The following is a 23,874-nucleotide window of genomic DNA, read 5'->3' on the forward strand; positions in this document are numbered from 1 at the left end:
TAATCGTTCATTTTTCGACCGGTATGAGGTAGATACATCTGGACTTGGTTGATGAATCTAAAGTTTGCTATCGGTTCTGTGCTGAATAGCACCTAGATGGGATTGATAAATAAAAAAATACCAGGTTTTCTTGTTACTCGCTATACTCATAAGCAGTTATTACACTGATAGGCAAAATAAAGTGCCCACCTTATCAGTTTTTGAATTTCTCCCATTGATTTGGTTCAAATTAAAGTTAACACACTCAAATCTTTTTTGATATTTTATTTTTGATATTCTTTTAAAGTTGCACTTACGAAAATTTGATAAAAAAAGAATTTTACTCAAAGAAAAAGAAAATCAATTTGTATTGAAAAAAAAGTAGTGACAAAATAAAGTGCCCACTTCCTTCTTGACCTAGAAAAGATGATTTAAGAAAAATAAAAAGCAAATTTATAGTTAATGTGTCTTCCTTTGGCCTTAAGGACTTGCTGGAGGCGCTTCGGCATGCTTTTCACTAGGTTTTGTAGGTGTTGTGGTTCTAGTTCTTCCCAAGGCTCAAAATAATTATTTTTGTTGGTAACACCAGTTTTGTCAACCCTGGCATCGAGAATCGCCCACAAAATAATTATTTTTGTTGGTAACACCAGTTTTGTCAACCCTGGCATCGAGAATCGCCCACAAATTCTTGATGGGGTTGAGGTCTGGGCTTTGTGGACGCCATTCCAGCGGTTTAATCCGACAAGACCGGAAGAAAGACTTGGTCTTCTTGGCAGTATGCTTCGGATCGTTGTTCTAGAGAAATATGAATTTCTCTTCAAGGCCCGTCTGGATCAGCGAAACCTCCAGATTTTTCCGCAAGATGTTGATGAAGGAATCTGCCATCATTATTCCGTCGGTTTTCACGAAGCTTACTACTCCACTCCATGAAAAACACCCCCAGACCATCACAAAGATTAACAGTCACTGTTCTGATGAATGTGTACATGTGCAACCGTTCCGGCGGTTCTAATATTTGGCAACACTGGTTGGGAATGCCATGAAGGAAGTGAAACACGAATATTTTCTTCCGGCTCAATGTGTTGTTTGCGTTGTCAAACGCTTGTTGTGTGGTGGAAAAAGTTGAAAAAATTACAAAATTCACTGTTTTGCTAAATTAAACATCTTTTTAAAGTAAGACTTAGCTAAAACAGTTAAAATAGAGGTAGGTGGACACGTTTGGTCTATTTCATTAACAAAATAATAAAAAAATCTGCCCTATTTTGCCCAGGGGTTGACGAAAATCGCCGGCAAACTGAGGAAAATGCAAAAGTACGAAAAGCTAGAGAAAATTGGCGAAGGCACTTACGGGACTGTGTTCAAAGGCAAAAACCGAGATACTTTGGAAATTGTTGCACTAAAGCGGGTCCGTTTGGATGAAGACGACGAAGGAGTTCCTAGTTCGGCATTGCGCGAAATTTGCCTGCTCAAAGTGAGTATTAGGGTGTGGCAAAATTACACTTGTTTATTCATAGGAAACTTGGGGACTGAAAAATGTTGTTGGGTCTCGGGGATATTTAAAAAAGTTTTGTTTTTGTTGTCACTAATTTAAAAATAGAATTTTTAGTCTAGCTAATAATTTTCTTTTTCAGGAACTAAAGCATAAAAATATAGTCCGTCTTTATGATGTCCTCCATTCCGACAAGAAGCTGACACTAGTCTTTGAACATTGCGATCAGGATCTAAAAAAGTATTTCGATAGTCTCAATGGTGAAATCGACCCGGATGTTGTCAAGAGCTTCATGTACCAATTGCTACGAGGATTGGCTTTCTGTCACAGTCACAACGTTTTGCACCGGGATCTCAAGCCGCAGAACTTACTGATCAATAAAAATGGTGAACTAAAACTGGCAGACTTCGGTCTGGCCAGAGCTTTCGGAATTCCAGTCAAATGCTACTCTGCTGAAGTGGTAACGCTCTGGTATCGGCCACCGGATGTGCTCTTTGGGGCAAAGCTGTACACCACTAGCATTGACATGTGGTCGGCTGGCTGTATCTTCGCTGAACTGGCCAATGCGGGAAGGCCGTTGTTCCCCGGGTCCGACGTAGATGATCAACTGAAGCGAATCTTCAAACTGCTAGGAACTCCAACCGAGGACACTTGGCCTGGAATCACGCAGCTCTCCGATTACAAACCTTTTCCACGTGAGTTATAAACTTTTTATGATAACACAGCAGAACACGTTTTAAGACCATAATACCATAATACCGCCATTTACTTAATTAAGGGTTGTTGAATCCATTGCTGTTTTCAAAAATATCATAGCACGTTTAATTTTTGAGATATTAACTGTTAAAACTACAAATCATTTTATATTTTGATGGTTTAAAAAAGTATTCTAATTTCCGATATTAAAAAAACGAAGAATTTTGTATGGAGACTGCAAACTTGTCGAAAAAGTCGATTTGTTCAAAATTTAATCATGCCATTTAAACCAAATTTTATCTTAAATGAAAACTAAAGTCCTACTTTGCTTGCTTGGTGGATAAAATCACAAAAAAAATTGATAAATCATAGGTACTTTACATTTTATGTAAACCTCAATGAACCCAATCTCTTATATAACTTTGCAACATTTAGCAACAATTTGTGACATGCTGAAACACTTCTATGACTTCTAACAACAGTATCAGATTCAGCAACCCCAAGTCTACAGAGACATATAATTTGATTCTTGAGACAAGCAAAAATGTCATTTTTGTTACGCTGTTTAATCAGCAAGGATCATGACAACAAGACTCCATTATGCACCATTTCTAAGAATGCACCATTTATGGCTGGTAACGGATCTATTTTAAAGGCTTAGAAATTATTTAAGTGCAAGACTTAAAAAGTCGTTTTTCACTGGAAAGTCCTACGCGATATTATACAGGTTCTTCATGAATTTATCAGTTGTATCGAGGAAAAGCTTCAGGAAATCGCTTAGTAATTTCTCCAGAGATTTCCCTTGTAATTTTTGCGACGATGGCAAATCTGGCAACACTTCCTCGTTGTTTCCATCGGCTCTCTGCTGACAGTTATGCTGTAACCAGTAGACGTCATCGTAGTTTTAGTTAGCGTTGTGTTGGTATCGGTGCAACTCGACTCAGTGCAACAACGTTTACCATCCTGAATGCGGCTCTGTGGATGTTGCCGCGCTCTCGTAGAGAAAAAGAAAAGGTTAGTGTGAATTCGAAATCTGTACAAGACAGAACAAAAAATAAAACAGTTGAATTTTCGTATTAAATAAGTTTAATTTTCCGCGTTTTAATACAGTCCATTGGCGCCAAAACAATTTTGGACCACCTCGGCCGGATATGGAGAAGCTAATCAACAAGCGAACGGCGCTTATAGCTCGTGTGAAAGCAGAGATTTCAGTCATGGAAGACCTCCATCGGATCGGATGGACCAGCTTCAGCAAACAGCGGCCATCTTCCGAGCTTCTTCTTCTTTCTGGCATTACGTCATCACTGGGACAGAGCCTGCTTCTCAGCTTAGTGTTCAATGAGCATTCCCACAGTTATTAACTGAGAGCTTTCTTTGCCAAAGTTGCCATTTTCGCATTCGTATATCGTGTGGCAGGTACGATAATACTCTATGCCCAGGGAAGCCAAGGAAATTTTCATTACGAAAAGATCCTGGACCGACCGGGAATCGAACCCAGACACCTCCAGCATGGCTTTGCTTTGTAGCCGCGGACTCTAACCACTCGGCCCCTTCCGAGCTATTCAAGCCGAAATCGAGAAAAACCAGAAGGATCCAGCGGCGATTGTTTCGGTTTTCGATGTGCGGGAGGAGTTTTTCGGAGCTTTCTATTAAGCTAAAGATATGCTCGAGGATTTAATCAATGAAGAGCAATCGACGACAAGTCAGCGCACAAATGCAGACCCCGACGATTGGAAGGAAGCGATGAAGCGACGCAGCGGCAAATGTTGCTGGATCAGTCAGCGATGTTTAGAAGTGCAAGCGATGTAGGACAATATGGCGGCGAGCCAATCGACGAAGCTGTTGGTAGCAACGGTCAGGTATCGAATTGTTCATCCAAGTGCGGTTGCGAGCAATCAATCAATCAATGGCGAACGCAAAAAGTGGATGACATTCAAGGATCTCTACGTGTCAACTATACACAATCGAAAGGACATCAGCGACCCCTTGAAGATGCAATATCTTTTCTCCTACCTGGAAGGAGACGCGAGGTAGATTGTCAACAAATTCACCATCTCCAGTGCTAACTATGCGAATGCAATCCCACGCATTCGCATAGTTAGCACTCACCAGTCATTACGACAAAAAAACGTTATACCGTGTTTGCGTTGGTAAGGGAGTTTATGAATCAGCCAACAATCACACAGGCATCGTCGTAATCTATGAACAAACTCGCGTCAACCCTTGACGATGTAGTCCACCAGATAGATACGCTAGGAGTAGAATACCAAGGGTCGCGTGGCTGATCTACCTGACGTTGGAAAGATTGGACCGTGATTCCCGTGCAGCTTGGTCGGAGAAGCCGATCGAGAACGAGAACCCAACGTTCGAAGAGTTGATGGCGTTTGTGAAGAAGAGGTGTGAAATGCTCGACACTCTCGAAGAAGCCTCGCATACTTGTGATCTCGAACTAAAAGCCATTGGTAACTATGTGTGTAGCTCGTAGTTTGAGTATTTGAATGGAACAACAACAATGTTATTTAACAACGCTATGGTGATGAAAGGATCATTCTCTGATTGCCAGTGGTGTTGGTTTGAATGCCTATTCATTTATTTGTTCAGAAACAACTAGCTTCACTCATGGTTACCAATGACTTTTAAGGCGTTATCCCAGATTAAGCTAGAAGTCGAATCGTTTGGGAAGAATTTAAGAAGTTGAACCTGAAAGAAAGAAGTGTATTTCGTCCCCTTGATGCTACAACTAGATAACTCGAAATTTGAAAATTTTGACTTCAATATGTCAAAAAGATATTCTTAATTAGATCTTTAAAATATCCACGGCTTTTTAGCGTGTGATTCAAAATACACAAGTTAAAGTTTATTTTACAATCATATTCTCTGCGATTAACCATCTCCTTGTGAAACGGTCATATTTTCAATGTTGCACATCAAAAAATTTTGATTTTCGAGTTATCTAGTTGTAGCATTAAGGGGACGATTTGTTCAGGAGGCAGCTGTGCTATAATTGCTTGCAAGCGTCACATTCAGCGAAATCATGCTCATCCAAGACAGTGTGCCGTACTCCGGGATGTGGACAACGACATCACTGGTTGTTATGTCCGATCACGAACAAGGAAAAAGAAGTTCCTATGGTGAAAAGTGAATCGCACAATCCGCCAGTCAACGACGAGGAAGTGGTTACGTCGTTAGCAGCGGTAGTTGGCAAGCAACCGTCGATTCCGGTGTTTCCAACGGCGGTGATGCAAGTGCGATGACGGTACATTTGGTCGCGTTAGAGTGCTGATCGACTTCGGCGCTCAAGCATCGATGGTTACGGAAGATTGCGTGCGAAAACTAGAACTTGTCAGGTGTAACGTTAAGGTTGTGGTAACTGGCATCGGATAACAGGCCGTTGGTGCTACTCGTGGTTTCGCAACGTTTCATCTTGCCTCTCGATTCAATGACATCGTTGTCATCTCAACAAGTGCCTACGTTCTTAGCAGGCTAATGTCTATTCTTCTGTCTCAAATATTCAACATTGGAAACGTGAAGCTCTTGGAGAACGTTGGCGAAATGGCAGAGTCTTCCTTCAACAAGCCCGCACCAATTGATGTGATTCTGGGCTCGGACGTCTTTCTTGCCCTCTTAGAAGGAGGTCAAGTCAAGGACGAAACCGGCCAAACGGTGGCACAGCGTACCGTTTTCGGCTGGATCATAGCAGGGCGATACGACGAGGCAGAAGTAAGCCCGCCCTTGGTGAATCTCTGTTTGCGGAAACGAAAAGGCTCACGTCCATGGGAAAACACTTTGCAACTAACCCGGAATTCCAACAAGAATATGTTAACTTCATGCGTGAGTACTTGGAGATGGACCATATGGAACCAGTTCCGGCCAACGAAATTGAGAGGTCGGAACATTATTACTTATCGTATCACGTGGTGATAAACAGTACAAGAGAGCTGCGCGTTGTGTTCGACGCTTCGTGCGCCACATCAACAGGTGTTTCACTCTTCGATTGATTGTTGCCTGGACCGAATATCAACAACGATTTGCTGTCGGTACTATAGCGGTTTCGTTCGTACAAGCTGGCACCCTACCTTGCAGTACATGCCATGAGGTAGTCCGCCAAGGATTATGTCTTGTCGCATCCCGCAGCAGTTGAGCGTACCGTTTACGATTTTTATGTGGATGATCTACTGTCAGGAGCCAACGACGTAGAAGAAGCAACATGCATCAAGGAACAAATAAGCGATATTTTGTCCAAGTCCGGCTTTGAGCTGCGGAAGTGGGCCTCAAGCTGCCCTAGCTTGCTACAAGACGAGTCTCCAGTAGCAGTGCCGTTGAAACTTTCGGATGAAGTAAAGGTTCTTAGATCGAAATAAAACACGTCTGATTATGATTAACGTTACAGACAGAATGAGGATTTATTCAAATTGAAATTCATGGCTTACTATGATAACATCCCCTTCTAAACCGTGAATTTAATTACAGGTCGGACTCGATTATCCGGAGACTCGATTATCCGGGGACTCGATTATCCGGGATTCGATTATCCGGAATTTTAGACTCGATTATCCGGAATTTGTTTTTTGATGTTCTTGTTTTTCAATTTTTATACATAAATCTGATATAATTTGGTATTGCAATATACAATATGAATGGTTTCGCAGTTTTGAACGTATTTAATAAGAGGGGGGTTTGAAAAAGTGTTTTTTTGTGTATGCTGGTCAAAAAAATTTCTTTTTCTTGTAAAGACACCTACTGTTCCTAGAAATAATTTCTAGCTACGCCACCGCATCATATAAATAAAACAACCAAAAAAAGATAATATTTAAGTTTTTTATCGAAGATTTCAATTTTTTGTTAGTGATTTGATTATCCGGAGGATTCGATTATCCGGAGTGAAAAAAAAATCGATACTCCGGATAATCGAGTCCGACCTGTAACTCCTAAACTATTTACAGTTTCCGCAAAACGACCACCAGGAACGGGTTTGGTGAGAATGTCCGCCTTCTGAAGCTCCGATTTGATGTGATGTAACGAGATCGCATTCTTCTCGAGTTGCTCTCTTATAAAGTGGTGCCTCAAGTCGATGTGTTTGCTTCGAGGCGAATATCCTATCTCCTTTTGTGCCAAACAGATTGCGCTTTGGTTATCACATAAGATAGAGACCGTGAGATCCATTTGGAACATCTCGCCAAGGAATCTACGCCACCAAACTGCTTCCTGCGTAGCCCCCGGCAGAGCCATGTACTTCGCCTCAGTAGTAGATAACGCCATCGTTGGTTGACGCCTACAGCTCCATGCCACCGATCCACCACCGTATTGGAACGCATATCCTGTGATTGAACGACGAGTCTCGAGGTCATTACCCCAATCTGCATCACTGAACCCTTCGAATGATGGACAAGAGTGCTTTCGGAACGTTAGCTTCATGGACTTAGTGCCCTTTAGATATCGGAGAATTCTCTTCGCCGCTATCCAATGCACCTCGCTGGGGTCACTGCTGAAGCTACTCACTGCATTCACGGCGTAAGCGATATCTGGACGCGTGCAGTGCGCGATAAACTGCAACCCTCCCACCAATTGACGAAATGGAACGTTTCCCATACGTTGCCGTTCTTCTTCCGTTCTTGATCCAGTTTTCGTCAAACGGTTATGTTGGTACATGGGCGTTGACACAGTATTGCATTCAGTCATGTTGAATCGCTCCAGTAGTCCGTCCACGTAGCGCTCTTGATCTAGCATAACAGCGTCGTTATCTCTGGTGATTCTCATACCGAGTACCTGTTTGGCCTCTCCCAGGTCCTTCATGTGGAATTTCGTCATCAGCTGCTTTTTCACATTTTCGACCAACTTCTCATCTGTTGAAAACAGCAAGAAGTCATCCACGTAGACGGCGATCACAAGGATTGTGTCACCATCAATCTTGAAATAAACGCACGGATCGAAACTAGATCGTTTGAATCCCATACGCTTCAGTTCCGCGTCCAATTTCATGTTCCAGACACGGCTCGCTTGTTTCAGGCCTTATAGTGCCTTCAACAATCGACACACTTTCTTCGGAGCATTCTTGTCGATGAATCCCTCCGGCTGCTCCATATAAATTTCTTCGCCGGACAAATCTCCTTGAAGAAACGCCGTTACCGCATCCATTTGGTGTATGTGCATGTCTTGCTGTGCCGCCAAGGCTAACAAGAAACGGATGCTCGCATACCTCACCACCGGCGAGTAGGTTTCGTTGAAATCAACTCCCTTGACTTGGGAGAAACCTTTAATCACTAAGATGCCAGGTTCGGATTTCGGATCCCACTTCAATCGCTTCGCTTTGGCCACGTGGCACATCACTTTTGCGCCAAACACACGTAGCTCCTATAAGTCCGGCCGCTTACCGCTGAATCGTTCCTCCGGAGTCACTCGCAAACCTTTTGTCGGTGATCGGTTGATCAGGAACACAGCAGTTGAAACAGCTTCCGCCCAGAAACGCTTCTCCAAATTGGCATCGAACAGCAGGCATCGTGCCCGCTCGACTATCGTACGGTTCGCTCTCTCAGCAAGACCGTTTTGCTCCGGATTGTATGGTACCGTTACCTCGTGATGAATCCCGGATTTGCGAAGAAACTTCTCCATTTCGCCAGCGCTTGATTCGTTTGCCGGTTTCGTTTTCCACCAGCGATTTGAAATCTTGAAAGCATTCCAGCACTTGCTTCTTGGACTTCAAAAAATAGACGAAAATTTTACGACTGTTGTCGTCGATGAACGTTAGAAAATAACGACTGCCACCGATCGACGCATTCTCCATTGGGCCACACAGGTCACTGTGAATCAGTTCTAACACCTCACATGCACGATGGCCACTTTTCTTGAAGGGGTGACGAAAGTGCTTGCCCTTCAAACACGCAACACAGGGCTTCACATCTATATCCTCGAAATCGATTCCCGTGGCTATGGACCGAAGCGTCTTCAGTCCGTGCATGTTCAAATGCCCCATTTGACGGTGCCACAATTCCATATCGAATTCTTCCTTGGCCGTGCACGTAACTTGTTCGTCGGCTACACACAATTTGTAGAGACCGCCACTTGCTCGTCCAATGGCCACCACCTTGTTGGAAGCCGATCGCACCTCACATGCATCCTTCGAGAACATCACCGTGTAATCGTTGCTACAAATTTTACTTACGGATATCAAATTGATCGCCAGATCAGGGATGCTCAGCACGTTGGACAAAGAAATATTGCACGTGGCATCCCCGACATCCGCTTTGAGCTTCACGTTACCAACGGCTTCTACCTTCGAAACCGCATTATTCGCCACGCTAATTTGCTGCTGAACATCTTTCGCACCGTCCAGTGAATCAATTGTCACCCAACACGCAGCAACAAAGACATTGTCACATCCTATTCTTGTTGCAACAATTTTATTCCGCAACATGTGTTTATCATCACTTGAACAGAATATGACAAAGATCGATCACCACGTGCGCAGCTATTTTCTGGGCTTCGCATTGCAATTTTCGAGAACTTTCTCCGTGTTGGTAAACATTGACACATTATCAAACAGCATCCATAAAACAAATTTGGTTTTGAGTTTAAAATAACTGATTAATCGCGAGTTGAAAAGGTTGCAACAATGTTGCGCTCAGTGATTGTCATGACAATTTTGCTTTTAATTGTGTCCTTATGTGCTACAGTTGCGACAAACGGTTGTGAGCAAGCTTGCTTTGTTGTTTGTTTTTCGTCTCTCTTGATGACAATTTGATTCACTGGCACCGTCCAATGCGACTCCACCGTTGCACATGTGCGAGGTAGCCCCAGAATCGAAAATCCAACTCACCTCGCGCTTGCTAGACGACTCGCTAACTGTAAACGCAGCATGCGTTTCGGATTTGGGCTTCTTCTTCTCATCCTTCACCGGACACTCCGCAGCGTAGTGCCCCAATCGCTTGCATCGATAGCACTTCACGCCGGCCTTGTTGGACGACGACTTCGATCCTTTTCGCTGGGAATAAAACGCATCATATTGTCCGCTCGAGCTTGAACCGCCGGAAACCTTGACGTCTTGCAGTATCTTGGCCTTCACAGCGTCCGCCGTAATTTTTCTTCCAGACGCCTCGAGGCCCATTATCATTGGTTCGTACACCTCGGGGAGTCCCATCAGCAGCAGACTGGCCAACCACTCGTCGTCGACCTTGAATCCCGCTTCGCTCAGCTTATGACTAGTGCACATCATTTCGTTGACGTACGCTTAGACGGTGGAATAATCTCCTAACCGAATACTGGTCAACTTACGCAGCAATCCGATCCGCCGAGTCATCCCGTCATCCTGGAAAGCGTTTTTGAGGTTGTTCCATGCTTGCTTCGCTGTGTTTGCCGATTGCACCAAGCTATAGTTGATCGGCTCGATGCTGAGGCAAATGGTAGCTAGTGCCCTCAGAGACAGCGCGTTTTCCGGGTCACCTTCTTCCGGTGCATTTACGGCGTCCCACGTTCCCTCACGGATCAGTAGCATTTTGGTCGCAAATGCCCATGACGAGTAGTTTTCTCGCCCACGAAGCCGTTCCACAACGGGCAGCGTCACACCTCCGCTTCCGAGTAGTCTTCCGCCTCCAACTCCGGCTAGTCCTCCGTTCCCATCTCCGGAACCGGATTGGTTTTCGTTGGCTTGAGACCTCTTGATTCAGGAACGCGAAGAAATCTTAAGATCGGAAACCTTCAGTGAAAAATTTTCACACTTTTTTGGCCGTTACTAAGGTAACCAATCGGCTGGGCCAATAACCTAAAGGTTCTTAGATCGAAATAAAACACGTCTGATTATGATTAACGTTACAGACAGAATGAGGATTTATTCAAATTGAAATTTATGGCTTACTATGATAACATGAAGCGGCTGGTGTTAATAGCAAAAAATGCATTTTTCCACAATTGTGGCATATTAATATAGCAAAGGGATATAATTGAAAAGCGGGATAAATTATCGATACCCATCCACCCCCTCGTAACTCTTTTTGTATGAATACTTTAAAAATTGTGTATGAGTAAATTGAGTGTCCGTGCATAAAGAATACCTTAAAATTAATGCATATTCGTACGAAAAATGTGAGTTAAAAAATAAGGCCTTTTTTAAGTACTGTAAAACGGGGTATCTTTTATAATGAGGGTAACTTTGATAGTGCGTTACTTACTACATACTAAACGAAATGTCATAATTTCTGTTAATCGGTTAAGCAAAAGGAATGCAAAACTAAATAATATTACAGTTAAACTTCCATGAGTCGATGTTCCATTACTCGATATCGACTCATGGAATCATATTGAAAATCAAATTTCATGGTTACTAAGATAGTCCCCTTAAAAGGCTTTCCATAGCATTGCCGTTCCATGACTCGATATTTCCATGAGTCGATGGTCCCTTCAATATCGACTCATGGAGGGATGACACTTCATGGATAGGGGCCTGCACAACTTCTGCATAGGGGCCGAGATAGCCGTAGCGGCAAACGCGCAGCTATTCAGCATGACCATGCTGAGGGTCGTGGGTTCGAATCCCGCTGGTCGAGGATCTTTTCGTAAAGAAAATTTTCTCTATTCCCAGGGCATAGAGTATCTTCGTACCTGCCACACGATATACACATGCAAAAATGGTCAATCGGCAAAGAAAGCTCTCAGTTAACTGTGGAAGTGCTCATAAGAACACTAATCTGAGCAGCAGGCTTTGTCCCAGTTGGGACGTAATGCCAGAAAGAAGAAGAAGATGATGACACTTCATGTAAGAGCTGTTTTGATTTGAATCGAAAACATTTGAAACATTATACCGTGACCTGCTCTAATTTTTAGCATATTATATCATTTATTTTTTTAAATGATTGTCACAAACGTTACCATATTAACTAGTCTTTAGGAAGCCATGTCAAATTCCAACTAAAGCTGCACATACAAAGGAACAAAAATAATGTTAGAATTCAATCGCCTGGTGCCAACATACGGTATTGGGGCACGGTTGCTTCTGAGTTCCAAATACCTTGTTTCAGCTAATGCTGATAGATTGCCAAAAGATTTATGTTGAATGGATATATGATTTTTCATTTAATCGAAAATCGATTTTCGGTAACTTTGATAACACAGTTCGACAAAAAAAAGTCGACCTGAATGCACAGAGACCGGACAAACAAAAATAATGTCGTTTTCAGAATTTTCGTGTCTGCCCCAGGTCATTTTTAAAATATACTTGACCATTTTGCATTTTTTATTTAAAAATCTTATCTAATCAATAACCCGAACAGGACAGGACAGCAGAATTCATGTGCCATATTATGTTTTAAACTTGAAATTCAACATGAAGAATTGTATTAATATTTGCATGGACTCCCCCACCCCACTTTTTGTACCCTCTCCATTTTCAAAGTATCGTAATCCGGGGTAACATTGATCAGCGGGGTAACATTGCTCGGGATGACTCATCTTGTTAAACGTTCAAATAAAGATTTATTGATGAAGCATTTTCGAACCATGAATGGTGCCTCTCTTTCGTATATTCATAAGCTAAAGATAATTAAGGTTTTTAACAAAATTGCGTTTAGTTCATGCGCAAATTTGTCAATTTTTTTTGAAACAATGATTTCTATAATTTTCACTGACACTACCGAAAATTCATGTCTCATGCAGATGTGATCAAGGAAAATGCAGGTGTTACTGAAAATGGCATCGCCGAAAACGATTCCGTTGTCAAATCTTTCATAAGTTTATTCATTTAGGCAACATTAACTAAATACTATTACGAATGTAGAATTTCCTGAGGAAATTGCCTACTTTTAGGCGTATTACGCGGTTCAAGGTGTTTTTAATTTTGAAATAACTCAAAAAGTAAATGAATTGTAAGAGTTTGGTCTTCATATTCGGCTTCAGGGGCCCTGATTTTACTAAGTAACGACATTTCCAATATTAGTGAACGTTGTTTACTTGGGTGATCAATGTTACCCCATATCAGCTGAATCAAAAAATCACTTAAGACATTTATTTAAACATGTTTAAATCTTTCGAAAAACAAAATAAAGTTGTGGCGGATCGGAAATCGAAATAAATGTTCGCGGAGTTAATTAACTGAAACTTTTATTCTTCTTTTGCAATAACAATTTTATTTGCGGCTGTTCTGTTCGCGGTTGAATTTACGACTTGCCTTCGTACTCGTTTATTTCTTACTCTCCAACTCTCCACGGATGCACAGGGTTGTGCTACCCACAGCCTCCCCCGAATTACACCAGGAATCGTACGCGTTGTCCTGATGGTGTTACTTTAACTTTGTTGTCATCAGGAAGGTGCTCGATGATCTCTGGACTGCACATGAAGGCTGGTTTTAGCCGGTCAACAGAGATCCGTTGGCGTTTACCAGCAATCAGCAAGTCAAAAAATTTATCTTGTCGTTTCAAGACCTCGAATGGGCCTTCGTATGGATGTTGCAAGGGTTTCTTAACATAATCGATTCTAACAAACACGTGTGAGCAAGACTTCAAGTCACTACTAACGAATACGCTCCGCTTTCCATGGTTCGATGCCGCAGGGGCTTTGATCTGAAGAAACGATCGCTGTAGTTGCTGAGCAAACTCCGTTCGATTAGCGTCGGGACGAGCTTCGTCGAAAAATTCTCCTGGAATCCTGAGGTTTTGGCCATACACTAACTCTGCTGAACTGCATTTTAAATCTTCTCTGTAAGCTACTCGCAAACCCAGAAGAATTAACGGAAGGTTTTGATGCCAATGTTTAGAGTTCGTTGTCATGATTGCTGCTTTTAACGTGCGGTGGAATCGCTCTACCATACCATTTGCCTCCGGGTGATATGCAGTGGTACGAATGTGATTAGTTCCCAAAATCCGATTCAATTCAGCGAAAAGCTCCGATTCGAATTGCCTGCCTTGATCACTTGTAATCGACTCGGGTGTTCCAAATCTAGAAATCCACAAAGAGCCTCCGCCACAGAATTTGAAGTCATATTCTCCAGGGGAACTGCTTCTGGCCACCGAGTAAATCGATCAATCATAGTTAACAGATAACGGCAACCATTAGATGGTGGTAGTGGACCCACTAGGTCTATATGAATGTGGCGGAATCGTGATTTTGGAATATCAAAACTGCCAAGCGGGGAAACTGTATGGCGTGACACCTTTGAACGCTGACAATCTAAGCAGGTCTTAACAAACTTACCAATGTCTTTCTTCATGGACGGCCAAACAAACCGATCAGAAATCAGTTTCTTCGTTGAGCGCACGCCTGGATGGGACAGACCATGTAGCTTTTCCATAACAGTGTGCCGATGTTTCAGGGGGACGTACGGTCGTACTTGATTCGAAATCGAAGTGTCGCAATATACAGGTGTTCGGCAATGTTGCAGATTTATTTTCTGTAGTTTCATCGAAGTAGACGTTGATTTCAGCAACTGCTTCAATTCAATGTCGCTCTCCTGATCCTTTGCGAATTCGTCGAAATTGACAACCGTGTGGGAAACGGCATCGATCCGGGAAAGTGCATCCGCTACAGTATTGTCCTTTCCACTGATGTGCTGTATATCGGTTGTAAATTCGGATATAAACCGTAAATATCGTTCTTCGTGTGGTAGTCGAGCATTCGAGGTTGAGGATAATGAATGCGTTAGCGGCCGGTGATCGGTAAATATCGTGAAGGCACGCCCCTCCAAGAAATGTCGGAAGTATTGGACGGCCATCTTCATCGCCGTTAATTCCCTGCCAAAGGTAGAATATTTCCTTTGGGCATCGTTGAATTTCTCTGAGTAGAAACCTAGTGGCTTCCACGACGTCCCTTCTAGCTGTTGTAATACGGCTCCAGCGGCCGTGTTAGATGCATCAATCATTAGTCCAAGTCTTTTTCCGGAATCTGGATATGACAGAAGAGCTGTTTCCGAAAGTGAATGCTTACAATTTTCAAAACATTGGATAGTGTGGTCTGTCCATTGAATTTTCCTCGTATCGTTTTTCCGATTACCCGGAATTAACGCCCACAGGTCCCCTTGGATATTTGATGCGTGGGGGATAAATCGCTTATATACGTTAATTAGGGCAAGAAATCTTCGGAGTTCACGCACAGTGGTCGGACGACCGAAATCCTGGACCGCTTTAACACGCTCGGGAAGTGGGCGGATACCATCTTTGTTGACTACGTAGCCCAGAAATTCAACCTCAGTTTGGGCGAACTTGCTTTTCGACACGTTCAATACTAACCCATTTGCTTTCAGTCGTTGCAGCACTGTTCGAACGTGTAGGCGGTGCTCCTCAATCGACGATGAAGCTATGCAGATGTCGTCGATAAATACCACCACAAAATCGAGATCTGCAAATAATTTGTCCATAAATCGTTGAAATGTTTGACTAGCATTGGTCAAACCAAACTGCATTCGAGTAAACTCGAATAATCCAAAAGGAGTTATTACTGCAGTTTTCGGAATATCGGACTCCTCAACGGGAATCTGATGGTAAGCTCTCTCTAAGTATAACGTTGTAAATATGGACTTACCATTCAACGAATGTAGCAGATCGTGTATGTGTGGCACTGGGTAGCGATCAGGAGATGTAGCCTTGTTGAGCTGCCGGTAGTCGCCGACGAAACGAAACTGACTATTCTTTTTTGGCACGCAGTGAAGGGGGCTTGCCCAGGAACTATCAGACGACCTGCAAATTCCAAAGTCGATCATTGTTTGAAATTCCTCTTTCGCTGCTCGCACTTTGTCCGGATGCATCCTCCTAACTTTACTGGCTACGGGTGGTCCTCTTGTTACAATGTGATGGGTCACACTGTGCGTAATCCGGGAATGTTGCAAGGAAGAAGGCACGGTGATCTCGCGAAATTCAAGGAGGAGGTCGCGGAACGGGCGATTGTCTTCGACCGATGTCACCCCGTGAACCTCAGCAGCCATCACATTACCACTTGAATGCAGTCGTGTTAGACTATCTATCAACGATCTGTTTTTCAAATCAATCATCAAGCCGTGACTTGCCAGGAAATCGGCACCGAGAATAGCCATGCTAACATCCGCCACTATGAAACTCCATGTGTATTTTCGACGAAGACCTAAATCCACGGAGTACCATTTTCGTCCATAGGTTTTTATGCTTGAGCCGTTTGCTGCGTGTAATATAAGAGGGATTTCGCCAGTCCACCGATCACTTTTACTCGCTGGGACAATGGAGACGTCAGATCCAGAGTCGATCAGGGAACGTTTCTGGGAAGACTTGTCGAAGATAACTAAACGACGGCTCGCCGGTAGGCAACCCACCTCTGCCGTATGAGGTGGGTTGTGCACTAGTTTTTTGGAGAAAACGTACAAGGTTCTCGGCACTGGTGGGCGTTGCTTCCATATTGCCGGTGGTACCAGCAAACTCCTCCACTTGAAGCTCTTGACGATGATCTCGAGACGGATCGACTACGTTGGCGCGGCGGCTGCACTTTCATACGCTTGATTTCAGCCGTAAGGGCCGCAATTTGGGTTTTCAATTCGTCGATAGTGTCGACGGGCTGGTTGACACTGGCGATGTTTGCCGGACTGTTATCGGTCGGCCAATTCTGCCAACTTCGTGATGGTTCCGTCACTAATGGAAAGGATTCCTCTAATATGCGTCGGTAGACGCTGGAGGAAAAACATCTTCAACAAATTTTCATCTACCGCTAGCCCAGCCGACAACTCCTGCATTTTTGCAAGTAAATGCGTGGGGCGGAGGTCTCCCAAATCGTGTGATCCGAGTAATCTCTCCAATTTCGCTTGCGAAGAAAGAGCAAACCGTGAAATCAATCTTTCTTTCACCGCTTTGTACTTGTCCGCCGCTGGGGGATTCGTTACCAAATCCGCGATGTGGCAGATCACGGTTTGGTCTATTTTAGCAACGATATGATAAAACCGGGTTTCATCTTTCGTTACGTTTGCCAACGCAAACTGCGCTTCAGTTTGCGCGAACCACATATCTGGATCGTTCTTCCAGAAATCTGGCAGTTTCACAGCTGGCGGCAATCCGGTCGACTTGTTGATCACCCAAAATGGCGTCGTTTGCTCCTTCCATCATGTTGACGAAACACTTCCGCGGAAAACCGAACCGAACTGCGAATCGACTACCGTAAACAACACTCGTTCGTCGGGGTCACCAATGTGGCGGATCGGAAATCGAAATAAGGAGCCTATTTTATAAATCGAGTAGATTCATGTGACTCGTCTGTAAACACTGTCGATCAAAGTAAGCTTGCATATTTCAGATGTCATCCATCGACTCCCATGGACCTATGCACGAGTTCACTAATTTGACGTTTGAGCGGTGCCGAATTCACTCGTTGCCATGGTCACGTAAATAACACAGCACCGCTCAAACGTCAGATAGTGAACTCGTGCATCGGTCCATAGTAATCCAGTCACATAGAGTGACAACTGTCGAAAAGCTCGAGTGATAGACCCGTGTCGAGCAAATTTTTTGGTCGACAGTGACTCCAGTCGAGTCATTTTGATCGACTCGACTTATAAAATAGACCCCTAAATGTTCACGGAGCTAATTAACTGAAACTTTTATTCTTCTTTTGCAATAACAATTTTATTTGCGGCTGTTCTGTTCGCGGTTGAATTTACGACTTGCCTTCGTACTCGTTTATTTTTTACTCTCCAACTCTCCACGGATGCACAGGGTTGTGCTACCCACAAAGTACATAGCTAGGAGCGGTGGGTGCCAGTACTTGTTTTAAAAATATGAAATTTGTAACATTTGTATTGTGAAATGAAAAATTTAAGAAAAACTAAAAAAAAATATCAATGTTACCCCGGATTACGGTATTGCAAATGATGGAATATTTGATACAAATGGTTGAAATAAGCGATTTTTGTGATTCTACAATCCACCAGCTATCTCTCCAGAAATATCGTGGCTTATGAACATCCCCTTTACTATACTATGGAACCGTCCAGAAATTGCGTGTTCATTTTAGGGGGGGGGGGGTCTGTTCAAAGGTTACGGTTAATGTAAATAAAAATAAAATTTTGAAGAGTTGACCACAAGGGGAAGGGGGATGAAAATTACCAAAACTATAACCACGTGGTTCATGGAGGACCCCTTGCAGATTATTTTGTTTCTTGTTTACTATAATAATTAATAATACTTCATTTGGTCACAAAAAATGCCTATTAATTGTTATTGGACTTTTAAGCATTTTCACGAATATCAAAAATATACATTTTCAAAACAAATTTGATTGCATGTATTGAACAACGAAATATTTTGTTTTGATTGTTGATTGCCCTTAATGTTCTTCTGGCTATTTTTGTCGAACTAATCCCCAACAATATGTTCCCATTGCATTGACGTTATTTTTACCTTTAAACTGTTGTTCGATGTTCATGGAATCTAAATGTGCTCGCTCTCCCTGCTCGTCTGAAAAATTTCCCAGGTTTGAAGGAAATCTTGCAAGATGACAAATCAAAGAATGCATCTTCAATGTAACATTAATGTCTAGTTTGTTATAGCTAGCCATCATGTTACATATAAGTTATTTGTAGTTGTTAGCTCTATGGTTCCCCAGAAAACCAGCACAAACAAATTTGAAATTTTGATTAGCAGATTTTTCATCATGTTATCAAAATCAGTGCTTTTGAGTATATATCGAATTTTCGGCTTATCTCAACTTTAATGTGACTTAATTTTGGGAAAAGATCCTTCAGATGCTCCATCACTTTAGAATTTTGGCATTCAGGGTAATGGGGTAGAATAGCAAACACAATGATCAATTTTAGACAAATCTTTGATTTGTGGATCCCTTCTAAAGTACTGCTTGTACTTGTCAATTACCAGTATAGTGAAGTTTATTTGCTTGTGTCTTGGCATTTTAAAACCACAAATGTTACACAAAAGACTCCTAACCAAATCACATTTTGAATTATCCATTTTCACCTTGCATTGATATTTCACTTGTTTTTCACTTGAATGAAGAAACATATCAAAGGTGATATTTAGCTACCCACTCGAAAAAAAACAAGTTTGACAACAGCAAAAATCAACCGTTTTTTATCAGCCCACTGCTAAGCAGCCATGTTCTTGTAGTGAGCATCAAACTGTTTGCAAGGCTCACCATAGAAAAACGATTTTATTCAGTATTAAATATTTCAATACAGTACCAGAATAACGGCATCAATGAGTTTAATTCACCTAACAGTTTATTTGATAAATTACAATCCTTTAATGCACATAACGTTTTATACGAAACAAATAACGTTTTGTTACGAAATAGATGAGTAAAACATAAAGGCGCATTTGATTTTTTCTTTCCATACGAACTCTGATATTAATTTCGCCCATCTTCTCCCCGGGCGCATTTGAGATTGAGTGTGGCAGCAGGGCGCATTTGAAACTGAGAGTGCAGAAGGACGATAGTGATGATGGTTCGTGTGAAAGAGCGTAACAAAACGGCGAAGCTGATGATAGTCAAACCAGAAAGTCGAGGTCTAACGGCGCAATCGCTGCTGTCAAACTGAAGGAGACGAGAAACCGAGGGGCACAACCATTCTGAAATTTGATGAATGGCGGCGCATGATGCATTTTTATTTATTTTAACATGTTATTCAAAATATGAAAATAAATCAAATGGTTTACTACAAAGGTAATATTGTAATGGATCAGAAACATATTATAGAATTGAAATTATATCCGCTTAACTTCAAACCGATTTCACTGAGAATGCACAGACAAACAGACGTCACACTTTCATAATTTTCCATCGACCACCTTTTTAACGGTTGATTTAAATATATTGTAGGAGGTCAATCCACCACCCGCCGCGCTCGTATCGTTTTTGTTCGCGTTTGACGTTTACACACTACCGCCATCTGATGGCTGATCGGCCAAACACATCGATTTTAGCATTGGGCGTACATGTTCCTTCGACTATGATTTTGATCGCGATTTGTTCTAAGTGTTACGTCTGTTTGTCTGTGGAGAATGTATAAGTTTTCACATTCGCCCTAATTCTGACTCGGTATTGAATTTCAAGCGTTTGCAAATGTATGTATGTTTAAATTAGCGTAAAGAAGTATTGAACAAATTTTTCCCATACATCTATTTTCGCCATTCTAGATTGTTTTTTTTCCTGAAACGACTGTTTGTTTACTAAAATTGAATTGTCTTGGGGAACCACTTCAGTGGGAACCGAAGATGGTGGCTGGTTCTTTCCCATGGGGTAGTATTGAGGTACCAGAAGTCTGTTTTTTATAAATTGATCTTACCTGTAAATCGTTGGCCAGGAGGCACAAGCATTGTTTGTTTTACAATTAATCAAAGTGAAATGTACCGATTTCCAATAGCTTCAATTTCAGCATTGTTTATCCTTCAATGTTCAACACCCAGAACAAAGCAGTTTACGGGCACCATTTCGATAGGATATTCATAAGAATAGTATACCGTAAAGTACCCATATTTCGCGCGCGTTCCTAATTTCGCTCATTGACATTTCAAACATGTGTTGCGAAAGAAATTTTTGTTAACTAGTATTTTGAATAATTCTTCTTCAGTCATGGATTTATAATATGCTATAATGTAGTCCAATTTGTATTAAGAAATATGAATAAAATGGCAGTGAGCGAAATTAGGAACGTGCGCGAAATATGGTAGCATCACGGTTGTTATCATACAAGCATAAGATTAATTAAAAATTAGTTCATAGTCCGCTGGTCTGTCAGGGAACATTCATAAACCACATGGACTTTTTTTTGGAAATCAAGATCCCTCTCTCCCGTCGTGGCCTTTTGTCCATATACAAATATAAAAAAGTCACGTGGTTTATGGAGAGCACCTTGATCTAAAATTCGATATTGTAAATAAGAAACAAAATAACCTGCAAGGGGTCCTCCATAATCCACGTGGTTATATTTTAGGTAGTTTTCATCCCTCTTCCCCTTGTGGTCAACTTCAAATTTTTATTTTTATTCACATGAACCGTAACCTTTGAACAGACCCCCCCTCAAATAAACACGCAATTTATGGACGGTTCCATAGTATGGTAAAGGGGTTGTTCATAAGCCACGATATTTCTGGAGAGATAGCTGGTGGATTGTAGAATCACTAAAATCGCTTATTTCAACCATTTATATCAAATGTTCCATCATTTGCAATACTTTAAAAATGGGGTTCAAAAAGGGGGGAGTCCATGCAAATCTTAATACAACTCTACATTTTGAATTTCAAGTTTAAAACATAATATGAATTCTTCTGTTCTGTCCTGTTTCGGGTTATTGATTAGATTAATTTTTTAAATAAAAAATGCAAAATGGTCAAGTGTATTTTAAAAATGTCCTGAGGCAGACACGAAAGTTCTGAAAAAGGCCATTATTTGTTTATTTTTATACTTTCAAGCACGGGGTGTCCGGTCTTTGTGCATTCAGATCGACTTTTTTTTGTCGAACAGCGTAATAGAGTATAAATCGAACAAAATTGAGTGATTTATGTAACATTTATAGGGCGTTGCATACCTCTAGGGCAACCGATAGCTAGGATGCCAGTACTTGTTTTAAAAATATAAATTAGGGTGTCAATGCTAGTAATGAACCCCTAAGTAGCTGAAATTCATTATCGACGCCTTTCCGCAATTATATCTCAGGCGGATATACGTTTTGTGGAGTCTAATAACAAGTTCAATGTCTTTACTTCACAGTACACCCATGGAACATACAAAATCATACGATTTTCCCAGAGAAATATACATTTGCAAAACTGTTGTCCGAATGCCTATTATGGACCCTCCCGGGGTCCATAATAGGATTGTTTACAAATTTGACGTTGCGTATGGACCCTCCATTTGATTCCCATGTAATCCGGCTCGCTGCCGACGTGCCTATTATGGACCCACCTGGAAATGCGTATTATGGATCCTCTTGTGTGGTTTCATTTACAAAACTGTTCAAATATCTGTATTTATGCGCCTCAAACCAAATATTTTGCCTGAAACTGCTGACTAACAATGCAATCGAAATTCCCCCGGTGGATTTTCATAGGAATAAGGTTGCTATGAATGTTAATTTTATGTTTTTCTGTGAGGGGTCCATAATACGCAAAGGGTCCATAACTGGCATCGACTCCCTATAATTCTGTGAAACAGCATGCATAAATATTCAAGTTTTCTCCGAAAAAACTATCAATGTTACCCCGTTTTACGGTATTCATATTTATAAACGAAATGAAACAAAAAGACATGTTCGACAAGATAATATGCTTACCATGCCCCGTTCACCCCTGTATGGATTTTGATGGGATTGCTTTTCTTAGAAATGGTGCAATGTTATAAAATCGTTTCAATAATATTTTGGATATTCTCTATCATTTCAGTATACCCGCCAACAACTTCATGGAGCCAAGTGGTGCCTCGGCTCAACTCAAAAGGCCGCGATCTACTGCAAAAGCTGCTAATATGTCGCCCAACGTTGCGGCTTAGTGCCGAGCAGGCAATGGCCCATCCATACTTTACGGAAAACTGAAAACGGTTGTAGCAGCTGAAATCGTTTCTGACGAGCAATAGCAGCAACAGCACCCAAAAGACAACCAAAAGTGGAGAATCGTCCACAGCCATCGCATCCAGTTCCAGTACTTTAACTACCACAATGAACACGATTGCGGAATAGCAGTTAAATTATTTTTCGGTTGTTTGCTTATAAAACAGGAATTTATTTCCTGCGTCCCAAAAGGCTGTATGTTTTATATTATTATAGTATGTTCTTAGCTTACAAGATGAATAGTGATATTATTTTTTTCTCTTTTGCCCAAATTAGTGGTTTTAGAATGTTAATTTCAAAGTAATAAGAATGACATGTTAAACACAAGTCAAGTCAAACTTCTCCTGTACATGTTTAGCTACACACTGTTTAAGAGTGGAAGTAGGTAACGTTTGTATTGATTGTTTGCGAGTTCTATGAAAAAAACTGTCATAAGTAATACCTAGTTCACAGCTGGTTTTCGGACCACAAAGTCAGTTTTCCTAGAGTGTACTTATGGCCGCGTATGTTTGAAAGAATATATCGGTTAATTGCAACACGGTTATCAATCTATAGTACTACTATTTCTTAATTACGATAATGAAATGTACGAGTTTCCAACTGTGTGTAGAGTAGCGTCGAAATATAAACAACTGATCAAAGTTAAGGTATATTTCTTATATGATGGCATCTCCTTTCATAAGCAGCACCTGGAACAAATGGGACGTTTTGCATAAAACAATATCATATAAGAACAGGTGGCATTTTAAATAAGGCATACAATTGATGTGTTAAACATTCTGAATCTACGTTAACAAATAAATCAAAACCAAAGCTTTCAATTTTTTTGGTGCTATGATTTTTTTTTCGAAGATAAAGAGGTTTTATGCCTTTTTGAGAAAGATTTCGAAAGGAAATCACTCAAAGGGGCTTTTCCCTCTTTCAAAATTTTTAAGTTAATAAACAATAACAATAACAATTTTTTTTTCGGAGTGCTTCGTGAAGCCCAAGCAGGACAGTTCGGTTTTGCGTCGTCCGATAGATTAAGCTCACGATTTCGCGCATGTTTTCGTCGCCGGAGATTTTTGTTTTGTTTTCTCCTGTTTTGAAGCGTTTTGCTGGGTAGTGCTTCGTGAAGCCCAAGCAGGACAGTTCGGTTTTGCGTAGTCCGATAGATTTAGCTCACGGTTTCGCGCGTGTTTTCGTCGCTGGAGATTTTTTTTTTCTGTTTTGGAGCGTCTTG

General features: G+C 41.6%; 1 protein-coding gene across 1 annotated transcript; it reads left to right on the forward strand.

Annotated features, from left to right (window-relative positions):
- Positions 1–1,023: 1,023 nt before the first annotated feature.
- LOC5570866 (cyclin-dependent kinase 5 homolog) lies at positions 1,024–23,293 on the forward strand. Its single transcript, XM_001659327.2, has 4 exons — positions 1,024–1,183; positions 1,250–1,450; positions 1,611–2,163; positions 22,489–23,293. The coding sequence occupies exons 2-4, from the start codon at positions 1,283–1,285 to the stop codon at positions 22,635–22,637; spliced, it is 870 nt and encodes a 289-aa protein (XP_001659377.1). The 5' UTR covers positions 1,024–1,183; positions 1,250–1,282; the 3' UTR covers positions 22,638–23,293.
- Positions 23,294–23,874: the final 581 nt, after the last annotated feature.

Source organism: Aedes aegypti, chromosome 2, assembly GCF_002204515.2.
Source record: "Aedes aegypti strain LVP_AGWG chromosome 2, AaegL5.0 Primary Assembly, whole genome shotgun sequence".
NCBI lineage: Eukaryota > Metazoa > Arthropoda > Insecta > Diptera > Culicidae > Aedes > Aedes aegypti.